General features: G+C 48.5%; 1 protein-coding gene across 3 annotated transcripts in view; it reads right to left on the bottom strand.

Moving 5' to 3' along the window:
* Positions 1 to 6,983: 6,983 nt before the first annotated feature.
* RASGRF1 (Ras protein specific guanine nucleotide releasing factor 1) overlaps positions 6,984 to 17,015 on the bottom strand; it is a 95,047-nt gene continuing 85,015 nt past the window's right edge. The window contains exons 25-27 of one of the 3 annotated variants that reach the window (XM_010983885.3): positions 11,945 to 12,062; positions 10,227 to 10,295; positions 6,984 to 7,503 (exon numbers count right to left, since the gene is read on the bottom strand). In XM_010983885.3, the coding sequence (XP_010982187.1) occupies positions 7,411 to 7,503; positions 10,227 to 10,295; positions 11,945 to 12,062 (280 nt within the window). In that variant the 3' untranslated portion in view covers positions 6,984 to 7,410. Of the gene's footprint in view, positions 7,504 to 10,226; positions 10,296 to 11,944; positions 12,063 to 16,317; positions 16,576 to 17,015 lie in introns of those variants that run through there. The other 2 variants (XM_064480657.1, XM_064480658.1) reach the window with 2 other exon arrangements.

Below are 17,015 nucleotides of genomic sequence, written 5' to 3'. Positions count from 1 at the left end.
AAGTAACCACCCCTCATTCTCTCCATCCCCAGTCCCCTGGCAACCATTAACCTGCTGTCTGTGTCTACGAATTTGCCTGTTCTGAACACTTTATTATGAAAAGAATCATTTTGTGTCTGGCTTCTTTCACTTCGCATGATGTTTTCCAGAGTCACCCAAATTGTAGCATGTGTCAGTATTTCACATCTTTTAAAGGCTGAGTAGTATTCTGCTGTGTGTATATTACATTTTGTTTATCCATTTATCTGTTGACGGATGGTTGGGTGGCTTTCACCTTTTGGCTATTTTGAATAAGGCTGCTGTAAACATTCATGTGCAAGTTTCTATGTGGACATATGTTTTTTTTCCTCTTGGGTAGATCACAGGAGTGGAATTAGTGGATTATATGGTAATTTTTTGTTTAACTTTTTGGGGAACTGCTGGACTGTTTTCCACGGTGGCTGCCCCATTTTACCATCCCTCCAGCAACGTGTGAAGATTCCTATTTCTCTTGCAGAGACTTATTATTTTCCGTCTTGTTTTTGTCATTTTTTTTTTAATCATTGCCATCTTAGTGGGTGTGAAGTAGCAACTCATTGTGGTTTTGATTTGCATTTCCTTAATGACCAATATTGTTTAATATCTTTTCTTGTGCTTATTGGCCATTTGTATATCGTCTTTGGGGAAATATCTATTCAAGTTCTTTGCCCATTTTTAAATTGATTTGTTGTCCTTTTGCTGCTGAGTTGAATTCTTTATACAGTCTGGATACTATTATCAGACATATTATTTGCAAAAAGATTCTCTCCCGTTCTGTAGATTGTCTTTAACTTAAAAAAAAAAAAATTATTTATTTATTTATTTATTTATTTATTTATTTATTTATTTATTTATTTATTTATTTATTTTTTATTTTTTATTTATTTATTTTTTATTGAAGTACTGATTTACAATGTTGTGTTAGTTTCTAGTGTACAAAGATTCAGTTATATATATATAAACTGAATGTATAAATATTCTTTTCCATTATGGCTCTTTAAGTCTTTTAACTTTCTTGAGGATGTTCTTTGATGCACACAAGTTTTTAATTTCGATGAAGTCCACTTTATTTTTACTTTTCACGTCCCTCCTCTGGCAGCCCCACTCTGAATCAGACCTGACAAGAGCATCTCTCATGGATCAGGTGTTTTGTGCTGGGAGCCACAGGAGACACCGGCTGAGTCAGACCACCCTGGCCCAGGTGGAATCTCAGTCTCATGGGAGGGAAGTGACGCAGGACTTTGACATGAGGTGGTGGGTGCACCGAGATGGAGACAGGTGAAGCCCTTGACTGGAGGAAATCAGGAAAGGCTTCTGGAGGGAAGGACATTTGAAGAAGGATGGTGTCAACTGAAATAAAAATTAAAATTAAAAATTGATGATGAGACCAACCGATGGTGTGGTCTCAGTGGTGTATGCAGGATTAGAGGGTGAAGTTGGAAAGGTGGGATGCGAACATATCCAGGGGCTGGAATGACATTTGCTTGGTCAAATCTAGTGCTTCTAAAATGGTCATGTGCACACAAATCACTTGGGGATGTTGTTAAAACACAGATTCTGATTGAGGAATTCTGGTCTGGGACCTGAGATGCCGAATTACTAACAGATTCCCAGGCAATGCCCATGTTGCTGATTCGGGATTCCCATTTTGAATAACAGAAATGTGGTCCATTTATTTAACAAACATTCACTGTAGAATGTCTCCATGTGCCAGGCTCTGTGCTAGGCGGTGATGGATGAGTGAGCCATGTTTTTGCCCTCTGCAGTTTACACTTTATTGGGGAAGACAGGAGTTAAGTAACAAATTATGCGATGAAGAGAAATAAGAGGCATGAGAATGTATGACAGGGATGTTGTCTTCGACTATTTCTCTGGGGAGGTGGTTGGTGTCTGAGTTGAGATCTGAAAGATGGGTAAGGAAGAAAGAGGAAATAGCATGTGCAAAGGCCCTGAGATGGAAAGAAATTTTGTTGGAAACTGTGTGGCTGGAGCCCAGGAGGTAGGCTGGGGAGAGATGGTGTGGGGCTTTGGGGTTCCTGTTGAAGGGTTTGAAATTTATCCTGAGAGCTATGGGTGCTCCTAGAGAACTGCAAGAAGAATGGTATGATTAGATCTGTGTTTGAAAAGGTCACTTTGGCTGTAACTGGAAAATGGGCCAGAGGAAGGATAAATGCCTAAGAGAGGATATAGGTAGCCTAGGTGTTTGAGATGGCACAAGTCCAGGCAAGGCACACTGGTGGCTTGGTCTCAAGTGGTTTTCAAAAGGACTTTGTGGGGTTGGAGCTACTTTCACAGCACTACTAAGACAGTATTTGCCTTTTTCACAGTAGAGTTTTCAAAGGCTACATGACAGTGGGCTACAGCAGAGGATTGGATGCAGCAGCAAATAGGGGGATTTGATTGCTTCTATTCAGCCAGACATTAAAGAGACTGGCAAAAACATAAGGTGGTGCCACTTTTCTCATTAAATTATTTTTGTTTTTGAAAATTTAGTAATTTTTCATTAAAAATAGATCATTCATGTCAATACACAACACATTTGCTCTTGTTATTAAAAAAATTTTTCAACTGTGGTAAAATACACACAACATGAAATTCACCATCTTAACCATTTTGAAGTTTACGATTTAGGACTGTTAAGTAAATTACCATTGCTTTGCAACCATCACCACCATCTATCTCCAGAACTTTTGTTCTTGCCAAACTGAAACGCTGCACCCAGTAAGTAACAGTGCCTCATACACCCCTCCCTCCAGGCCCTGGCAGCCACCATTCTACTTTCTGTCTCTGTAAATTTGACTCCTCTAGGTGCCTCATATAACTGGAATCACATAATATTTTGTTCCTCAAACTTCATCCATGTTGTAGTCTTTATCATAATTTCTTTCCCTTTTAAGGCTGATTAACATTCCATTGTAAGTATATGCCACGGCACTCAGACCGATTACAGCTTTTGATTATTGTGAATAATGCTGCTGTGAAAAATGAGTGTACACACTGCTGTATATAAAATAGATAAACAACAAGTACCTACTATATAGCGCAGGGAACTATATTCAATAACGTAATAACCTATAGTGGAAAAGAATCTGAAAAGAATTTTAAAACATGGGTGTACAATTACGTCTCTCAGACCCTGCTTTCAGTTCTTTTGGGCATATTCCCGGAAGTGAAATTGCTGGTGGTGGTATTTTTAAATGAATTAATACATAATTATTTTAAAACCTTCTTGAACTTTCAGTTTCAAATAAAATAATCAGTAATGCAATTATGTCTACTGATATAAGCAACTTATTTTGGGGGGGGAGGGCCCTCACCTCAATAGTTTAGAGTGTGGAGGGGTCCTTTAGTTAAAAAAGTTGAGAACTGCTCCTCCAGGGTGGTGACAGAGGCAATGAAGAGCTGTGGCCAGGCTGGAAGGGTAATTAGGAGGTTAACATTGACTGGTCATGTGACCCTTTGAAGTGGGAGGCAGGGGTGACCTCTGGGTTTCTGGCTGGCGCAGGTGGGAGGCCCAGGTGTGGCGGGAACGTTGATGAGGCCAGTTTGGTCCAGCTGAGTGAGGTGGCAGTAAGGCAGGTGGAGGCAGCTTCTAGGCAGTTAGTTATGAGGAACCTGGAGGGAGGTGTGAAGCTGGAGTTAGAAACAGGAAGGTTATTGTTTCATGTTTCCTCTCTTCAGCTAGGTCACGAGCTCTTGGAGGTCAGGACGAGGCGGGGTGCTGAGGCATGCACGCCCGGGTGCTCGATAAACGCTTGGAGGGTGGGTGGGTCTGGGTGACACCTCCGTCCTCCTGAGACAACAATTCACACTTCTGCCCAGGCAGCCTGAGAGGTCCTGGCAAGACCATTGCTGGGAGGGAGACCATGATCATTAGATGTGAGGTGAGAGCAAAAAGCCGGTGAGGGGGCAGCCAGATGCCTAAGGGTGACACCATCTGCCACTGTGAAACCCACTTATGCCAAAGGACCTTCATGGACCAGGTGCAATCTTTCTCACATACTGACCTTTAAAAACCTCTTTCATGGAGTTGGGGCCAAGAGACACCCTCCAAAACCAACCACAGACAAGCAGAGGGCGTGACCAAGCTCCCCACCCCTCCCCACAAACCAGCCCATAGCCTGAGCCGTGCTACTTCCTTTCTCAAACTAGAGCCATCCTTCATCTCACTTGCAGAAGGGGCACCGAGCCTCGCCAAGCCACACTGGAGGGAGCCCGAAGCAAGAGGAAAAATCTGCCATACCGTCCTGTTGTTATCGAAAAATTTTGTTCATCATGGATTTTTTACATTATTTTTGACTTTTAAAATATTAAAAAAATTATTGCACTAGACTGTTATCTTTATTACTGAGTTTTTTGGCAGCCCCTTTTGTTTTACCCCTGAGGTGGGTATTCCTTTTGCTTCACCCTAATCCTGGCCCTGAAGAAAGCCTCAGAGAATCGCCCAGTGCCTCACACCAGCCCAGGACAGGCGCGCCTGCACTCAGGTGTGTGCTGACCTCACGGCTTCTTTAACGATGACATCATGGTTTTGCATCATTCAAATTTCAGGTCAGATGTCCCAGCCGCGGGTGGCCTCAACACTGCCCTGCTTGACTGTGCCTGTGGTACTTGTCCCCCTGCCCTGGGTATTTAAAAAAATGTCCCTGCCTACCGCCCACCAGCACGTAAGCCTCGTGAGGGCAGGGACTTTGATCACACCACCCATTAATAAGTCCATGGTGTCTGAGACGACCTGAAACCAGGTGAGGGCTCTACTAAGAGTTCATGAAGGAACAACAGCTAATGGCCAGCAAGCCCCTGTCACACGCTCATGACCTCACGTGCGGCAGCTGGGGGCAGCTCACTGAATCCCCCCGGCTGCCTGGACTGCCGTTCTGTGTCTGAAGGAAACAGAAAAGTGGTTACGGAGCCAGCCGGCTGCGGGTCCCAGGGACGTTCTGGAAACGGGCCTTGCCTCTCAGCAGGCCTTGTGCCCGTGACCCACCCTTCATGTGCGTGATTGTGAGGAAGGGTCCGGGGTGGACCCAGGGTCCCTTCTCCGGGGGAGGTGCTCAGACTCTTCGTCCACAGCACGTTTCTCTGTTCTCTTCTGGAGGCTCGAGGAGGTGGCCACGGCCGCGGCCCCATGCATGCTTCCAGCCTCACTGGCGCCGGCCCCGGGCTGCCCTCCTCTTTGGGAATCCTTTTCTCTGCGCTCCCTGTGGCTTGCTATTGCCATCCTACCTCCATCTCTTAACCCAGCAACTTGCACGCTCACACTAACGCTTCCCTGAGCGAGCGTGTGCTTTCATGCTTCTGGCTTTTTCTGGTCCTCTTGCCTGGCATGCCCTTGCCCACTTTTTCTTCTGGCAAATCGTCCTGACCTTTCCTGCAACCTCCTCACATCTTTGTGGAGTTTGTTCCAGTTCCCGCCCTACCACATGGCCCTGTCCTCCTTGGTGTCCCCGAGGCACTTCCTACAACATCCTGTGACAGTGTGGCTCAAATGGTCTGTCTCTCTAGCAACTTACAGATGGCTGCAAACTCTGCTCCTGTTCTCATTGAGAGGAGGAGCTTGATTCCCTTCCTCTTGTGACAGGCTGGCCTTGGTGATGCGCTAGACCAGTAGGCCACCGTGGCTGTGATGTGCTGGGACTTCGGAGGTCAGGTCAGAAGGAGTCTTGCAGCTTCTGCCTGAGTCTTTTGGAAGGCTGCTCTTCAGACCCAGCTGCCACACTGTGAGGAGCCCAAGCCACGTGGAGCGGCCACGTGTGGGTGCTCCAGCGTACAGCGCCAGCGCAGCCCCCAGCTGACATCAACTTCCAGCCACGTGAGAGCGCCATCTTGGACACCCAGCCCAGTCGAGCCTTCAGATGACTCCAGACTCAACCGCTGTGTGACTAACTTCACAAGGGACCCCAAGCAAGAAGTGGGCCCGGTCAACTCACAGAATTGTGAGAAATTGTTTTCTGGCCATTAAGTTTTGGAGTGATTTGTCTGCAATAGAAAACTGCAACAATCTCCTTCATCAGACTATGAGGCCCCCAAGGCAGGGGCTGTGCCCCTTAACATTCCAGACCCCTGGTCTGAGCCCAGGGCCTGATAAGGACCAAGTGCTCACCAAACATTCCTCGAGTGAATGAATGAAACCCATCAAAACTCCAGCGTTCACCCTGAGATAGAATAGATTTATTAGCAAGAGGTAATCAGGAAACATATATTTTTACAAAAATGGAAATTTTTTTTCCCAAACAAGCTGTAAGTTGAAATATTGTAGGACTTGAAATAGAATTCTCATACCACTAGGTATTGCTTACAGCAAAAGTTGTCTGTTTGTTGGAGTGGAGCATGCCTGCCACTTCAGAGTTAACCTGTGTTCTCTATACTGTACAATGTAAAAAATAGATGGTAATATTCACAGAATAAGCACTACAGTACTATATTCCTGCTAGAAGGCGTTTAGACAGGACTACAGTATATGCAATAAAAACACTTGGTTATTGATTTCCTAAATCTACAATGTGGTACTATTGTCACAAGGCATACAGACTTGGAGCATCTCAATGTAAGCTTGTAGTGACCGTTAGGCGGCTCAAAGAGGAAAAGTGACATTTTTTGGTGTTCCCGACTTGCAGTGAGTGCTGGGCAGCGGTCGGCCGAAGTCGGCGCGACTTTGTGTTGTGATTCCGTTTTCCTCGGGAAGTTCCAGGGCCTCGTCCAGTGTGATGGAGACGGCTATTCATGCTACCTGGTGTTATTCCTAGAGCGAGGAGCGACGTGGGGCCTGAACGAGGTGGTGGCGTTGGTGTCGTGGGGCGTGGTTCTCAGCGGACAGGACTCCCTTCCCCCCAGGTCGCTGGGAGACGGGGGAGCTTTGAGACCTGTGGAGTTTGGCTGAAAAAGCTGCTTTGGAAATTGGCATCACCATCAGCGGGAAGATTTGTCGATGACTGGACTTCAGGGTAGAGTTCCCCCTCCCGCCTCCCCCCACCCCCCACCCAGTTAGAACAACTACATGGAACATGCCAGGAGGATGTTGGGTGGCCAACTCAACCCAGGGATCTGGGCTGGGGATGGACAGAAGCAGGACTGGTGCCTAAGATTCGTGTATGCGCGGGTTCTGTTTTCCCTTCTGAGAAGAGGGAGAGGCTGGGAAGGACAGACTAAGAGGACAGGTGTTGAGAAGAAACAGGCACTGCAGGAGACGAGGGGGGAGCGGGGTGGATGGGCCAAGTCTTAAACGGTGCAGAAATTCATATTCTGGTTCTACAGGAATCTAAGAACAAGAACGGATCTGTATTCTTGGAGAAGCACATACTAAAGAAGAAAATCCAGAGAAACCAAACGAGTATGTACAATATCGTGTAGCACGTGTCCACGGGGGCGGCTGGGTCTGGGCCGGCTGCAGCTTCAGGTGGGGAGTTTTGGTTCTATTCGGAGAGAAGACTCGTAGAGGCTTTCTTCATCCATTACAAAAGATTGGTCCAGTAAATATTGGGTTACCTGAGAAAAGGAAAAGAGAACAAGGAGTGCAGGGTTATGGGACCTCCGTGATACTCTGTGGATGCTGGGTGTCTCCTGGGAACCAGGCACTGTCATGGGGGTGGTGGTGGGGTTCAGGCTTGCACATGAGGCAAAAAATGCATTAAGCAGCGTTTTGTCTTAGTATTATTTTTCTTAGTATTATTTTTTTTAGTACTGTTTAATAGTAATTTAAAATCACATATGGTCAAAATGACTCTTGGCCACTTTTTCTTTGGTTGAATGCTAGATGAAGTTATCTGGGGCTCGTATTAAAAAATCCTCCATATCTATACACCTAAAACGTCAATTGTAGAATCTAGGTGATGGAGATGTGAGTGTTCACAATTCTTGCAACATTTCTGTATGTTGGAAAATGTACTTAAACACCAGGATTACATAGAACTGAGAGATGTTCACCCAGGAGAGAGTGGAACCTGAGGCCATGTGAGGAAAGAGCCTTCCCACCCTCCGACCTTTCTTTTTTTCCCTTTTTTTAATGAGGCTCACCCCAGGGCAAAGTCTTAAGAGTGGAAAATCAGGAAGATTCCCCACACGGATTAAATCATTCTCCTTCCTTCTCCTTGCACACTTCACACTGCTCCCAAGTGTTTTGCTGGACTCCCAGGTGTTAAATGTGATGCAGTCAGAGCCCAAACCTCACCGGCAGCTTCCCCCTCCCCCCTTTAAAAAGACTCTTTCCAATGTTCACTGATTTCTCAGTGGTTTGAAACTGAAGGTCTGTTTTTGTTTTCCCCCACAGAAACCCAGAGCAGAAGAAAGAAAAAAAAATTGTATTTCTTATTACGTATTTGGGAATCTTCTGATAGATGCTTGAGAAAAATCAAGTCCTTGTTGCGCGTGTCTTTGCTAATTGACACTCTGCTACAGTGCAGGACAGAACCAGCTGTCCGGGATGCTGACCATTAGTCACAGATGAAACGATGATTACATCTGGTTAATGGCTCCCACCCAGCACCTCCAGGAAGATGACCTCAGATGCCACAGTCTAGATTAGCCCATACCCACTGACAAATGCGTGGCGATTTTACAGCCATGTGAAACAAATTCGTCTTTTATATCTAGCTAGTAGCTTCAAGTGAACAGCCCTTTCCAGAGCACAAAATCTCTACCCTCCCAAACTCTCTGGGGATCACCAGACTGGTTAGTTTCCTCCGTAATGAGCAACTTTTCCCCCCTAAAAAGTTTTGCTTTAGTGGGAGACTGGCTGCAGATACCACCACTGCAAAGGTGTCAAGGAAAGGCGTCTGAAAGGCAGTAACACTTGTTTGTATTGCACATGGCAGCTCGAGGGAGAATTTAAGAAAAGGGCCAAGGCCTGATGCAGTGCCTGGCACACAGTAAGTGCTCAGTGAATACTTGCTGGGAACGTAAAGGAAGAGCAAGGAAAAGTGGCACAGTTGGCCAGCCCGCTGATTCTTCTTCTCTGCTGTGGTTATCGGCTACTAGACAGACTGTGAGTCCACAGAACATGGCAGGGAGCAGGGCAAATCTCTCACAAAGGAGCGCAGAAGGGAGACATAATACGAGCTTGATTTTTGGGTGAGCCTGAGGGTGTGTCTGGAGCTGGATATTTCTGTGAACAGAAAACGAGGAGGTTAAGAGGCTGAGTGGAAAGCAAATACATCTCTGGGCAGAGAAAAGAGTCACATAGGATTCAGAGCTGGAGTCTGGATTAGTGAATTTCAGTTATTTTTATCTGTAAATGGGTCAAAATTTTTTAGGGAAATTGATCTTGAGGATCTTTTAAAAATGCAAGTTAATCTAGTTCTGGAGGCTCCTTTCAGGGCTTCCCATCATCCTGAGGACAAGGCTCCAGATCCTTCTAGATGCCCCCAGTCCTATCCGGTTCAGGCCAATCTGATGCTACATTGCAGCCACCGGGGGTGTCTGCCCTTCTCAGGCGGGCCCTCCCACCTCACGAAAGCCTGTGCCCTCACCCCAGCCAGGATAACTCCTGGGTCTTTGCCCCAGGCAAGCCCCTCTAGACTCCAGCAGGCGCAGGCCCCTGGATTCACAGTCTCACAGCACTCTCCCATTCCTGGGTGTACAAAGTGTTTTTGCCCCAGTCTTGCCTGTGGCAGCAAAAGACTGAAACAACCTAACTGTCCATCAGTATAGAGGACTGGCTAAATAAACGGATTTCTCTGCAGCTGTAAGGAAGAATGAGGATGCTTCTGCCTCAATACGAGAGGATCTCCGAGATACGTTATTAAGGGGAAAAGAATGATGCTGAGCAATGTGCTATATCATAGTAAAAAGAAGTTTGGTTGTGTTTCCATACACACTCAAAAATGGGTGTAACAGTTGGCTTTGGGAGGGGAACTTGGTGACCAGGGACTTTTCCGGGTGTGCCCTTTCTATCTGTGAATTTTGAAACTAGTGAGCCATTTCAAAAAGATGTGATTAACATTGTTTGTCCGGCCCCAGGGGAGATCAGACATGATTAGAAACCATCGCGTGGCAGGTAAAACTCAGGGGCTGTAAGGTCATCACAAGTCCAGTCCAAAGGAGGGGGACTCACTGCGGGTCAGGGGGCCGGGACTGGGCTTCCTGAAAGAGTGGGCCCAGGGAATTCAGGGAGGGAGAGTGGTTGGGTGCAGGGTTGGGGAGGGAGGGAGAAGGGTGGGGCAGCCAGGGCACTTGCGAAAAAGCAGAAGCGACTGAAAATGCTATCTGCTTACCTTTGCTTGGTGCTCTATTTTGTAGGCAGTTTGTTGGAACTGGCGAATCTCTCGGATAATATGGGATATCTGCGGGCAGGAAGGAGAGTTGAGAAGACAGTCTGCTCTCTTCGTACCAACCCCCAACTCTACAGAACAGAAGGGGCCTCAAACTGCCACATCTGTAGTTGGTCTCTTAAGAGCAGTTTTCTTTAAACGAGCAGTCTGCCTGCATGGCTGATACTTGTCAAGAGTCTATAAATCTATAGGTTATAAGTGATGACATAGAGTATTTGGCTTTCTCTGACTTATTTCACTAAGCATAATACCCTCTAGGTCCATCTACATTGCTGCAAATGGCAGAATTTCACTCTTTATTTATTGAAGTATAGTTGGTGTACAATATTATATGTTACAGTTGTATAACAGAGTGACTCTGTTGTACAATTTTTAAAGTTTATACTCCACTTACAGTTATTATAAAATATTGACTATATTCACCACGTTGTACAACGTATCTTTGTAGCTTACTTTATACATAATAGTTTGTACCTCTTAAAATTTAATTCTTTTTTATGGCTGAATAATATTCCATTGTGTGTGTGTGTGTGTGTGTGTGTGTGTGTGTGTATGTACATATATACACACCACAATCTTTTTATTCATTTGTATAATCTGTAAAAATATAGAATCACTATGTTGTACACCTGAAACTATTACAATATTGTAAATCAACTAGGCTTCAATAAAAAAAGATGCATAGTCTGAACTGTAAAATGTATATTCAGTAAGATCAGAATTATAGATGATGAAGAAAGACTTGTTTTAAAGACTTGGGTATAATACAATAAAAGAAAATTACCAATCATTTTCTCTGAGTAATGAAAAGAAATGAGTGATTTTGTTGCTAAAAAAAAAATCTATAGGTTAATTACACTATGTGATTGAGAGAAAAATAAATAATTTGATCCATGATGCCTCATGGTGCCTCAAACAGTCCCCCTCGACTCCAGCAACAGCTAGAGGCCTGTGCCCCTTTCTCCGTGCCCACTGTGTGCAAGGCCTCATGAAGGGGCCCCCGTCCTGTCACCAGGAAAGTGCTGCCAACTCGCCTGTGACAGAGACCCTGCCAATTAAATAAAACCTTAGGAGGAAGTCTTTGACCCAGAACAAATCCAAGTGGAGGCTCTGATTGGAGGGAGGGTGGCTAGAAACCAGGCTCCCAGCTGGAGTGGGACCTCCCCTCCCAGGTCCTAGATTTCTCTGGGGAAACTGGAAACCTACTTGCTCAGGAGATGCTGCAGAAGTGCTATCGCTTCGCCTGCATAAAGCACGTGCTCATAGGAACTATAAGGGATGCGGTATGGATAAAGGCGCAGGGGGCAGAGTCAGGCAGATGCGGGCCCCAGACTCGGCTCTGCCCTTTACTTAGGGGTGACCTTGGGCTGGTCACTGATTACTCCAAGCCTCAGCCTGCTCACCTGTAAGGTGGAGAACAGTAAGGGCACGTGTGGGCATCAAAGGAGGAAATGCAGGCAGACCTGGCTGGGGGCCTGCCAGATGCTAACTGCTCACTAGAGGGAGTGACTCCTCTTGCTGGAGAAGCCTGGCTCAGGCTTCCCGATGTGTGTGCCCTATGAGGGGCAGCAGGGAGCCTGGCGGGCAGAGCTCGGGTGGGCCTGGGGCTGGCGCCTGGGTTTTGCTGCCCTCCCCGCCTTCCCCGGCTGTGGGAAACGCACCATTCTCATCTTGGAGAAGTTGACCAGGCCGTCTTCTGTGTAGTTGGGCGTCCCCTCTTCGATGAAGGCCAGGTCAGTGAGGTACATCCCCAGGTAAGGGACACAGGGTGGGTCACAACTTTGAAGCAAATGGCATTAACAGAAGTTTTTCACTTAAAAACACGAGTCTCTACCAAGAACAGAACACCCCACATGCACCTCTTGCTTTGCTGGAGAAAAGGGATTTCTATTCGCCAAGAATAACAGTAGCTCTCGGGCCTCCAGCTGAGTATGAGGGTCAGTCCTCTGGTGTTTGGGGGACATGGTGACTGCTGGGGCCTGGGGCTTCTCAATCAGTTGTCTCCTCCCACCCTGAGCCAGAAGGCCCACCTCTACCTCCTTGTTCTCCCTCCCAGATGGTGTCCTGGGCTCCGCCCCCCCGCCCCCTCCCAGCCCGTCTTTCCTGTCTCACCACTGAAACTCTCCATCCCAGTCCCACCCTAGAATCACCTCCTTGGGCGGGCTTTGCAGCCCCCACCCCCATTCTTGCCAGTCACCACCAGCCACCCTACCCAGCCCCCTAGTCTCTTCCTCTCCCTGAGGCTTCTCCTCTGCCTCACTAGGATCTCTGCCCACCCGGGCACTGGACCGCCGGTGCGGGAAACCCTTGCCCACGGGATCACCATCCTGGAAGTGGCTTCTGGGCATGGGGTTGGATGATGGCTCCCATGATTGGTGACTCTTGGGAGATGGGACCCAGGAGTGATGGGCCAGGCCCCTCTGATGTGTAGCTCTGAAGCCGAGGCTTCTGTTACTATGCCATCACAACTTGTTTTGGTGCCTCTGGCTGGGGTGCGAGGTGACTCTGTGATGGGCCCAGGGTCACTACACTCTGGCAGAACTCCATATAGCTCCCTCAGGGGACTCCTCACACAGTGCTCTGCAGCCTCCACTCAGCTCAGCACACAGGTGCGGGTGAGCTTGTGCACGCATTACAGGTGACCCTCATTTCTAGCCCATCTCACCTTCGTCTCCTTGTGGCACTCCTGCCACTCCAGAGTGGGGTGAGCCAGGGAGGACGGCAGAGCAAGGACAGGAACCTGGCCTCTGCCTGCTTGCTGTGTGACTCTGAGTCAGTTCTTGCCCTGTCTGGTCCTCAGGTTCCGCTCATACAACAGAACTGATGCTGGCTAAGACAATTTTAAGTGACCTGAGACTTAATTTTAGGTGATGCCCAGACACTATTTAAATAATTGACTCATATGAGAAGAAGCATCCGCTTTTCACTTTCCCCCCTAGCGCTCAAGGAGAGGGCTCATTTGGTGACAGTGTGGCTTTGATACTTTCTAACACCTGCCATTCTCCTCCCCTATTTTTTCCTTTTTGAACAAATAGTAACAGGTTTCACTCAGGATCAGAATGCAGGCAAAAATCAAGAGTAGGACAGAATTTAATAACATTGTTTTGTCTTCGGGGTATTTATGGCGCGTACACTGGTTTCCCATTTGCTGTCCTGAAAGTTTTCCTTATTTAAGTTTATCTTGAGGAATTAGTGAGTTAATTTAAAGGATACCATTGCATAAATGCAAATACAGCTGACACATGGGTGTGGCAGTCTTGAAGGAGGCAGATCCTTAAAACTTGGGGAACAGTGGACAGGAAAAATGGTTTTTGAACTGTAGGGCTTGACTCTTTCACGAGTGTTGAAATCAATTTAGTGGGTGCTGACCAGATTTTTTTAAAAATTAAAAAAAAAAGAACAGAAAATATCTGAGTTCATCGAATGGACTAAAGTTCTATGTTGCTTTGTGAAGTTTTTGTTCCTTTTACGCATGTGTGCATTTGTACACCTGGTCACATCATCAAATGTTTTTTCACTGTGAGTTGTGAAAAAAAGCAAGAATTGTACTGGTCACAGGCAGACCTCCTTGGGTCCTTCCGACCATTATAGTCCATGATTGTTCCATGCCTGGCTTTTCATTTCCTTTCCGTCAAACTCCAAGTCTGAAGCACAGGCTCGTGAATCTGATGGGGAAAGAGTTCAAGGGTCTGAGAAGCCACCCTGGACCTAGACGGCTCAGGCCACCGCTGGGTTCTGGCCGGCAGGTTCTGGGAGGTGCCCCGCTACCCCTGCCTGTGATGGTAACCAGGTAGCCTGGAGCTCCCAGAGGACCTCTGATCTCAGATGGAGAAGGGGAGGCCAAGTGACTGCTTGCTGACTGTGAATGACTGAAGGGTGCAGGGTGTTTCTGAAGGCCTCACAGGGTCTCTGACCACCGAGACCAGTGGAAAAAATCGGGGTCCTTGGGTCACTGAGGTGGATTTCCCTGAGGTATTGATTGGGGTGCATGATCCGTTTATAGAAAGACGATGGCAGCTAATTTGGTCACTTGCAAGTGGCACCACCCGTCCCAGCACCAAACTCTGTCCCTGTTTACTACCTCCACAGTGAGGGCCCCTGAAGGAGGGGCCCGGGAACAGCACACTTAATTCAGTCATGCACACACACAACCAACCAAATCCAGTGTAGGTACATATACGGGGCTGTCTGAGTGGCCAGTGGGGGGCTGGTGGAGACAGATGTGGGGTAGAGAGGGCTGGTGGACGGCCCAAAAAGGGCAGCACTGCGTGGGGACAGACTCAAACTGAGCATCTGAGTGAAAAGGGAAGCTAAGGGCTTTGTGTGGGTGAGACACCCAGCATCTGGCTAGCTCTCAACTTTCCACGTGGGCATTGGCCCCTCTCGGGTGGGATCCAGCCCTGTCCTGGATCAGGGTCTGGCCAACAAAGCTGATATGGGGGAGGCTTCCTCTTTTGGCAGAGCCCTCACCTGGCTGTACCTAATGCTTCAGGGAGCAGAGAGAAAAGTGCCCCACCCCCAATCTAAAAGCCACTGTTGGTTTCCTGGGCAGTGTCTAAGGTGGCACACCAATGTCTGGTGACACCTGGCATCTGGATCTTGTCTGTGGTTGTTTGGGACCCCCAGACTTCATGTTTCTCTCTACCAAGAAATTCCTCATGACGTCAAGGGGGGTAACAGGAATCAAATGGTACCAGTGACTGAATGCAAGATGCAGTGGCCTGACTGGCTCTCCACCCAACCCCAGGAAAAGGGCGGTGATAAGCTAGGGGCCACCTCTTCCCTCTCTCCCCTCACCAGCTGAGCTGTGTGGCTTAGAATCCCTGGGGTCAGGACCCACAGTTCTGGCATGTGGTGCAGGAAAATCAAGCACTTAGATTTTGAAAAAAAAAAAAAAAAAAAAAAAAGTAGGTCTGGAGTTGGGTGGGGCTCAGATCCAATCTTGCTTTTTGCCACCTGGACATTAACTGCTCTGCTGCCTCATTAGCAGGAGTCTGGGCTTTGCTCTGTGGCCACAGGCCTAAAATAAAGATGGAGACAGAGAGCCCCTGGCACTCTAGAACTGCAGGACTCTGGATCCATCATATCCATGTAGATAGATGGACGGTCACCCTGTCTGGAGGGTGTATGGGGATGGCCTGCTGGTCAGCCAGCAGACGTGTTCCTCCATCCTCAACTCAGGGGGACAGAGGGGAAGGAATGTAAAGCAGCCAACAATGAAAGCCCATCCCCTGTGGTCCTTCCACCAGCTTCCTATTCAGGATGAAGACAGAGGTGCAGGTGAGCAAGTGTGCCGCGTTAAGACTGGACGAGTTGGCAAAACTGGAGATGGCCCCCAAAGAGCCAGTGACCAAATTTTACTGCTAAATTTAGTTCTCAGCCAAATGTTGTCGCCTGGAGCTGTGGGAAGCTTCTGGTCACTGGGCGGCTAAAGGAAGAGGACAGTCTCATGGGTTTCAGGAGGGTAAGGTCTGGGGAATGAAGGGAGAGCTGTCCCTCTAGGGGCACCCGGGCAGGGGACTGAAGGGGCGCACACAGCAAGCATTGTGGGTGGACTGGGGATATTTAAGAGAGCGGCTGGGGTTTGGGATGTAGGATTTGGGGGGTCAGTCTTGGCTGTAAAGATAATAAGACCATTTGCTAGCACAGGTGCTGGCACAAGGCTGAATGTTTTAAAGACAGGATGCTGGGGACAATGGAATGGGTGTGAGGACCCATGTGGTGGGGCCCATCATGGGCTCCCTGTCTGCGTGGGTCACCAGCTGTGCCCCCAGGCAGCCACCTCACTCCCTCTGATCCTGTCCCCTGCCTGGTTAGACGGCCATCCAATCTTCCAACAACAGAGCTCTATGTGTAAACCTTAGTGCTTCCTGAGAAAGGGCGCAGAAGCGTTTGCCCCAGTCTGCCCCTCCTCTGCCTGGCTTCTCCATAAGGCAAGAACTTGGTCTGCATAAAGGTCTTAGCACCCAGAATGCCCGAAGGCCACCTCTGCCCCGTGTGGCAGGGAGCAGAGGCGTCTGGAAGAGGCACTTACATAGGCCACGGGTAACCTGAAAGAGGGAAGACAGTCAGGATGGGGACTCAGACAGAATGGGGGACCACGGAGGCGGCGGCGGCGGCGGTGGACGAGGAAGCCATGTGAAGGAGGCAGATGGAGCGGCGCCCCGGGGGTGGACGGACAGGCTGGTGAATGCACGGAGGGGCAGCTCCCCACAAGCACAGTCCACAGGGGCTCCTGGGAGCCCAGGCGGAGGAGAGACGGCCGGACAGCACAGATGGGTGGGACATCTGTCTGAGGACACAAATAAAGTGGAGATGGTCAAGGCAATGGCACACGGAGCTGGCAAGGGACAGACCAAGTACGGCAGGGAGAAAACGAGAAAGGCAGACGAGGCTGGTGGGGCGGGTGTGTGGTGTGGCAGAGTCACCGTCAAGGCTGCAGGTGCTGACTGGCCCCATCCCCTGGCTGTGGGGGGTCGTGGGCTCTGGGGGGCCTTGTTTTGGCAGTGAGCACCTGAGCCCTTGGAGACGGGGGCGGGGGGGGGGGGAGGCGTTCCTGGGCTCTGTAGGGACCCCCCGAGGGGGTCTCCCAGGGTCTCTCTGAGGTCCAGCGAGCAGCCACTCAGAGAGAGAGAGAGGGCGAGGGCCAGCCCCAGGGGGCATGTGTTCAGGGGAACACAGTGGCAGAGACCAGGGTGGACACCTTAAGTGCACACCTAACGAGAGTGACAG

The sequence above is a fragment of the Camelus dromedarius genome, chromosome 29 (genome assembly GCF_036321535.1).
Source record: "Camelus dromedarius isolate mCamDro1 chromosome 29, mCamDro1.pat, whole genome shotgun sequence".
Lineage (NCBI taxonomy): Eukaryota > Metazoa > Chordata > Mammalia > Artiodactyla > Camelidae > Camelus > Camelus dromedarius.
The sequence above is the reverse complement of the archived record's forward strand: the minus strand, read 5'-3'. Positions and strand labels throughout refer to the sequence as shown.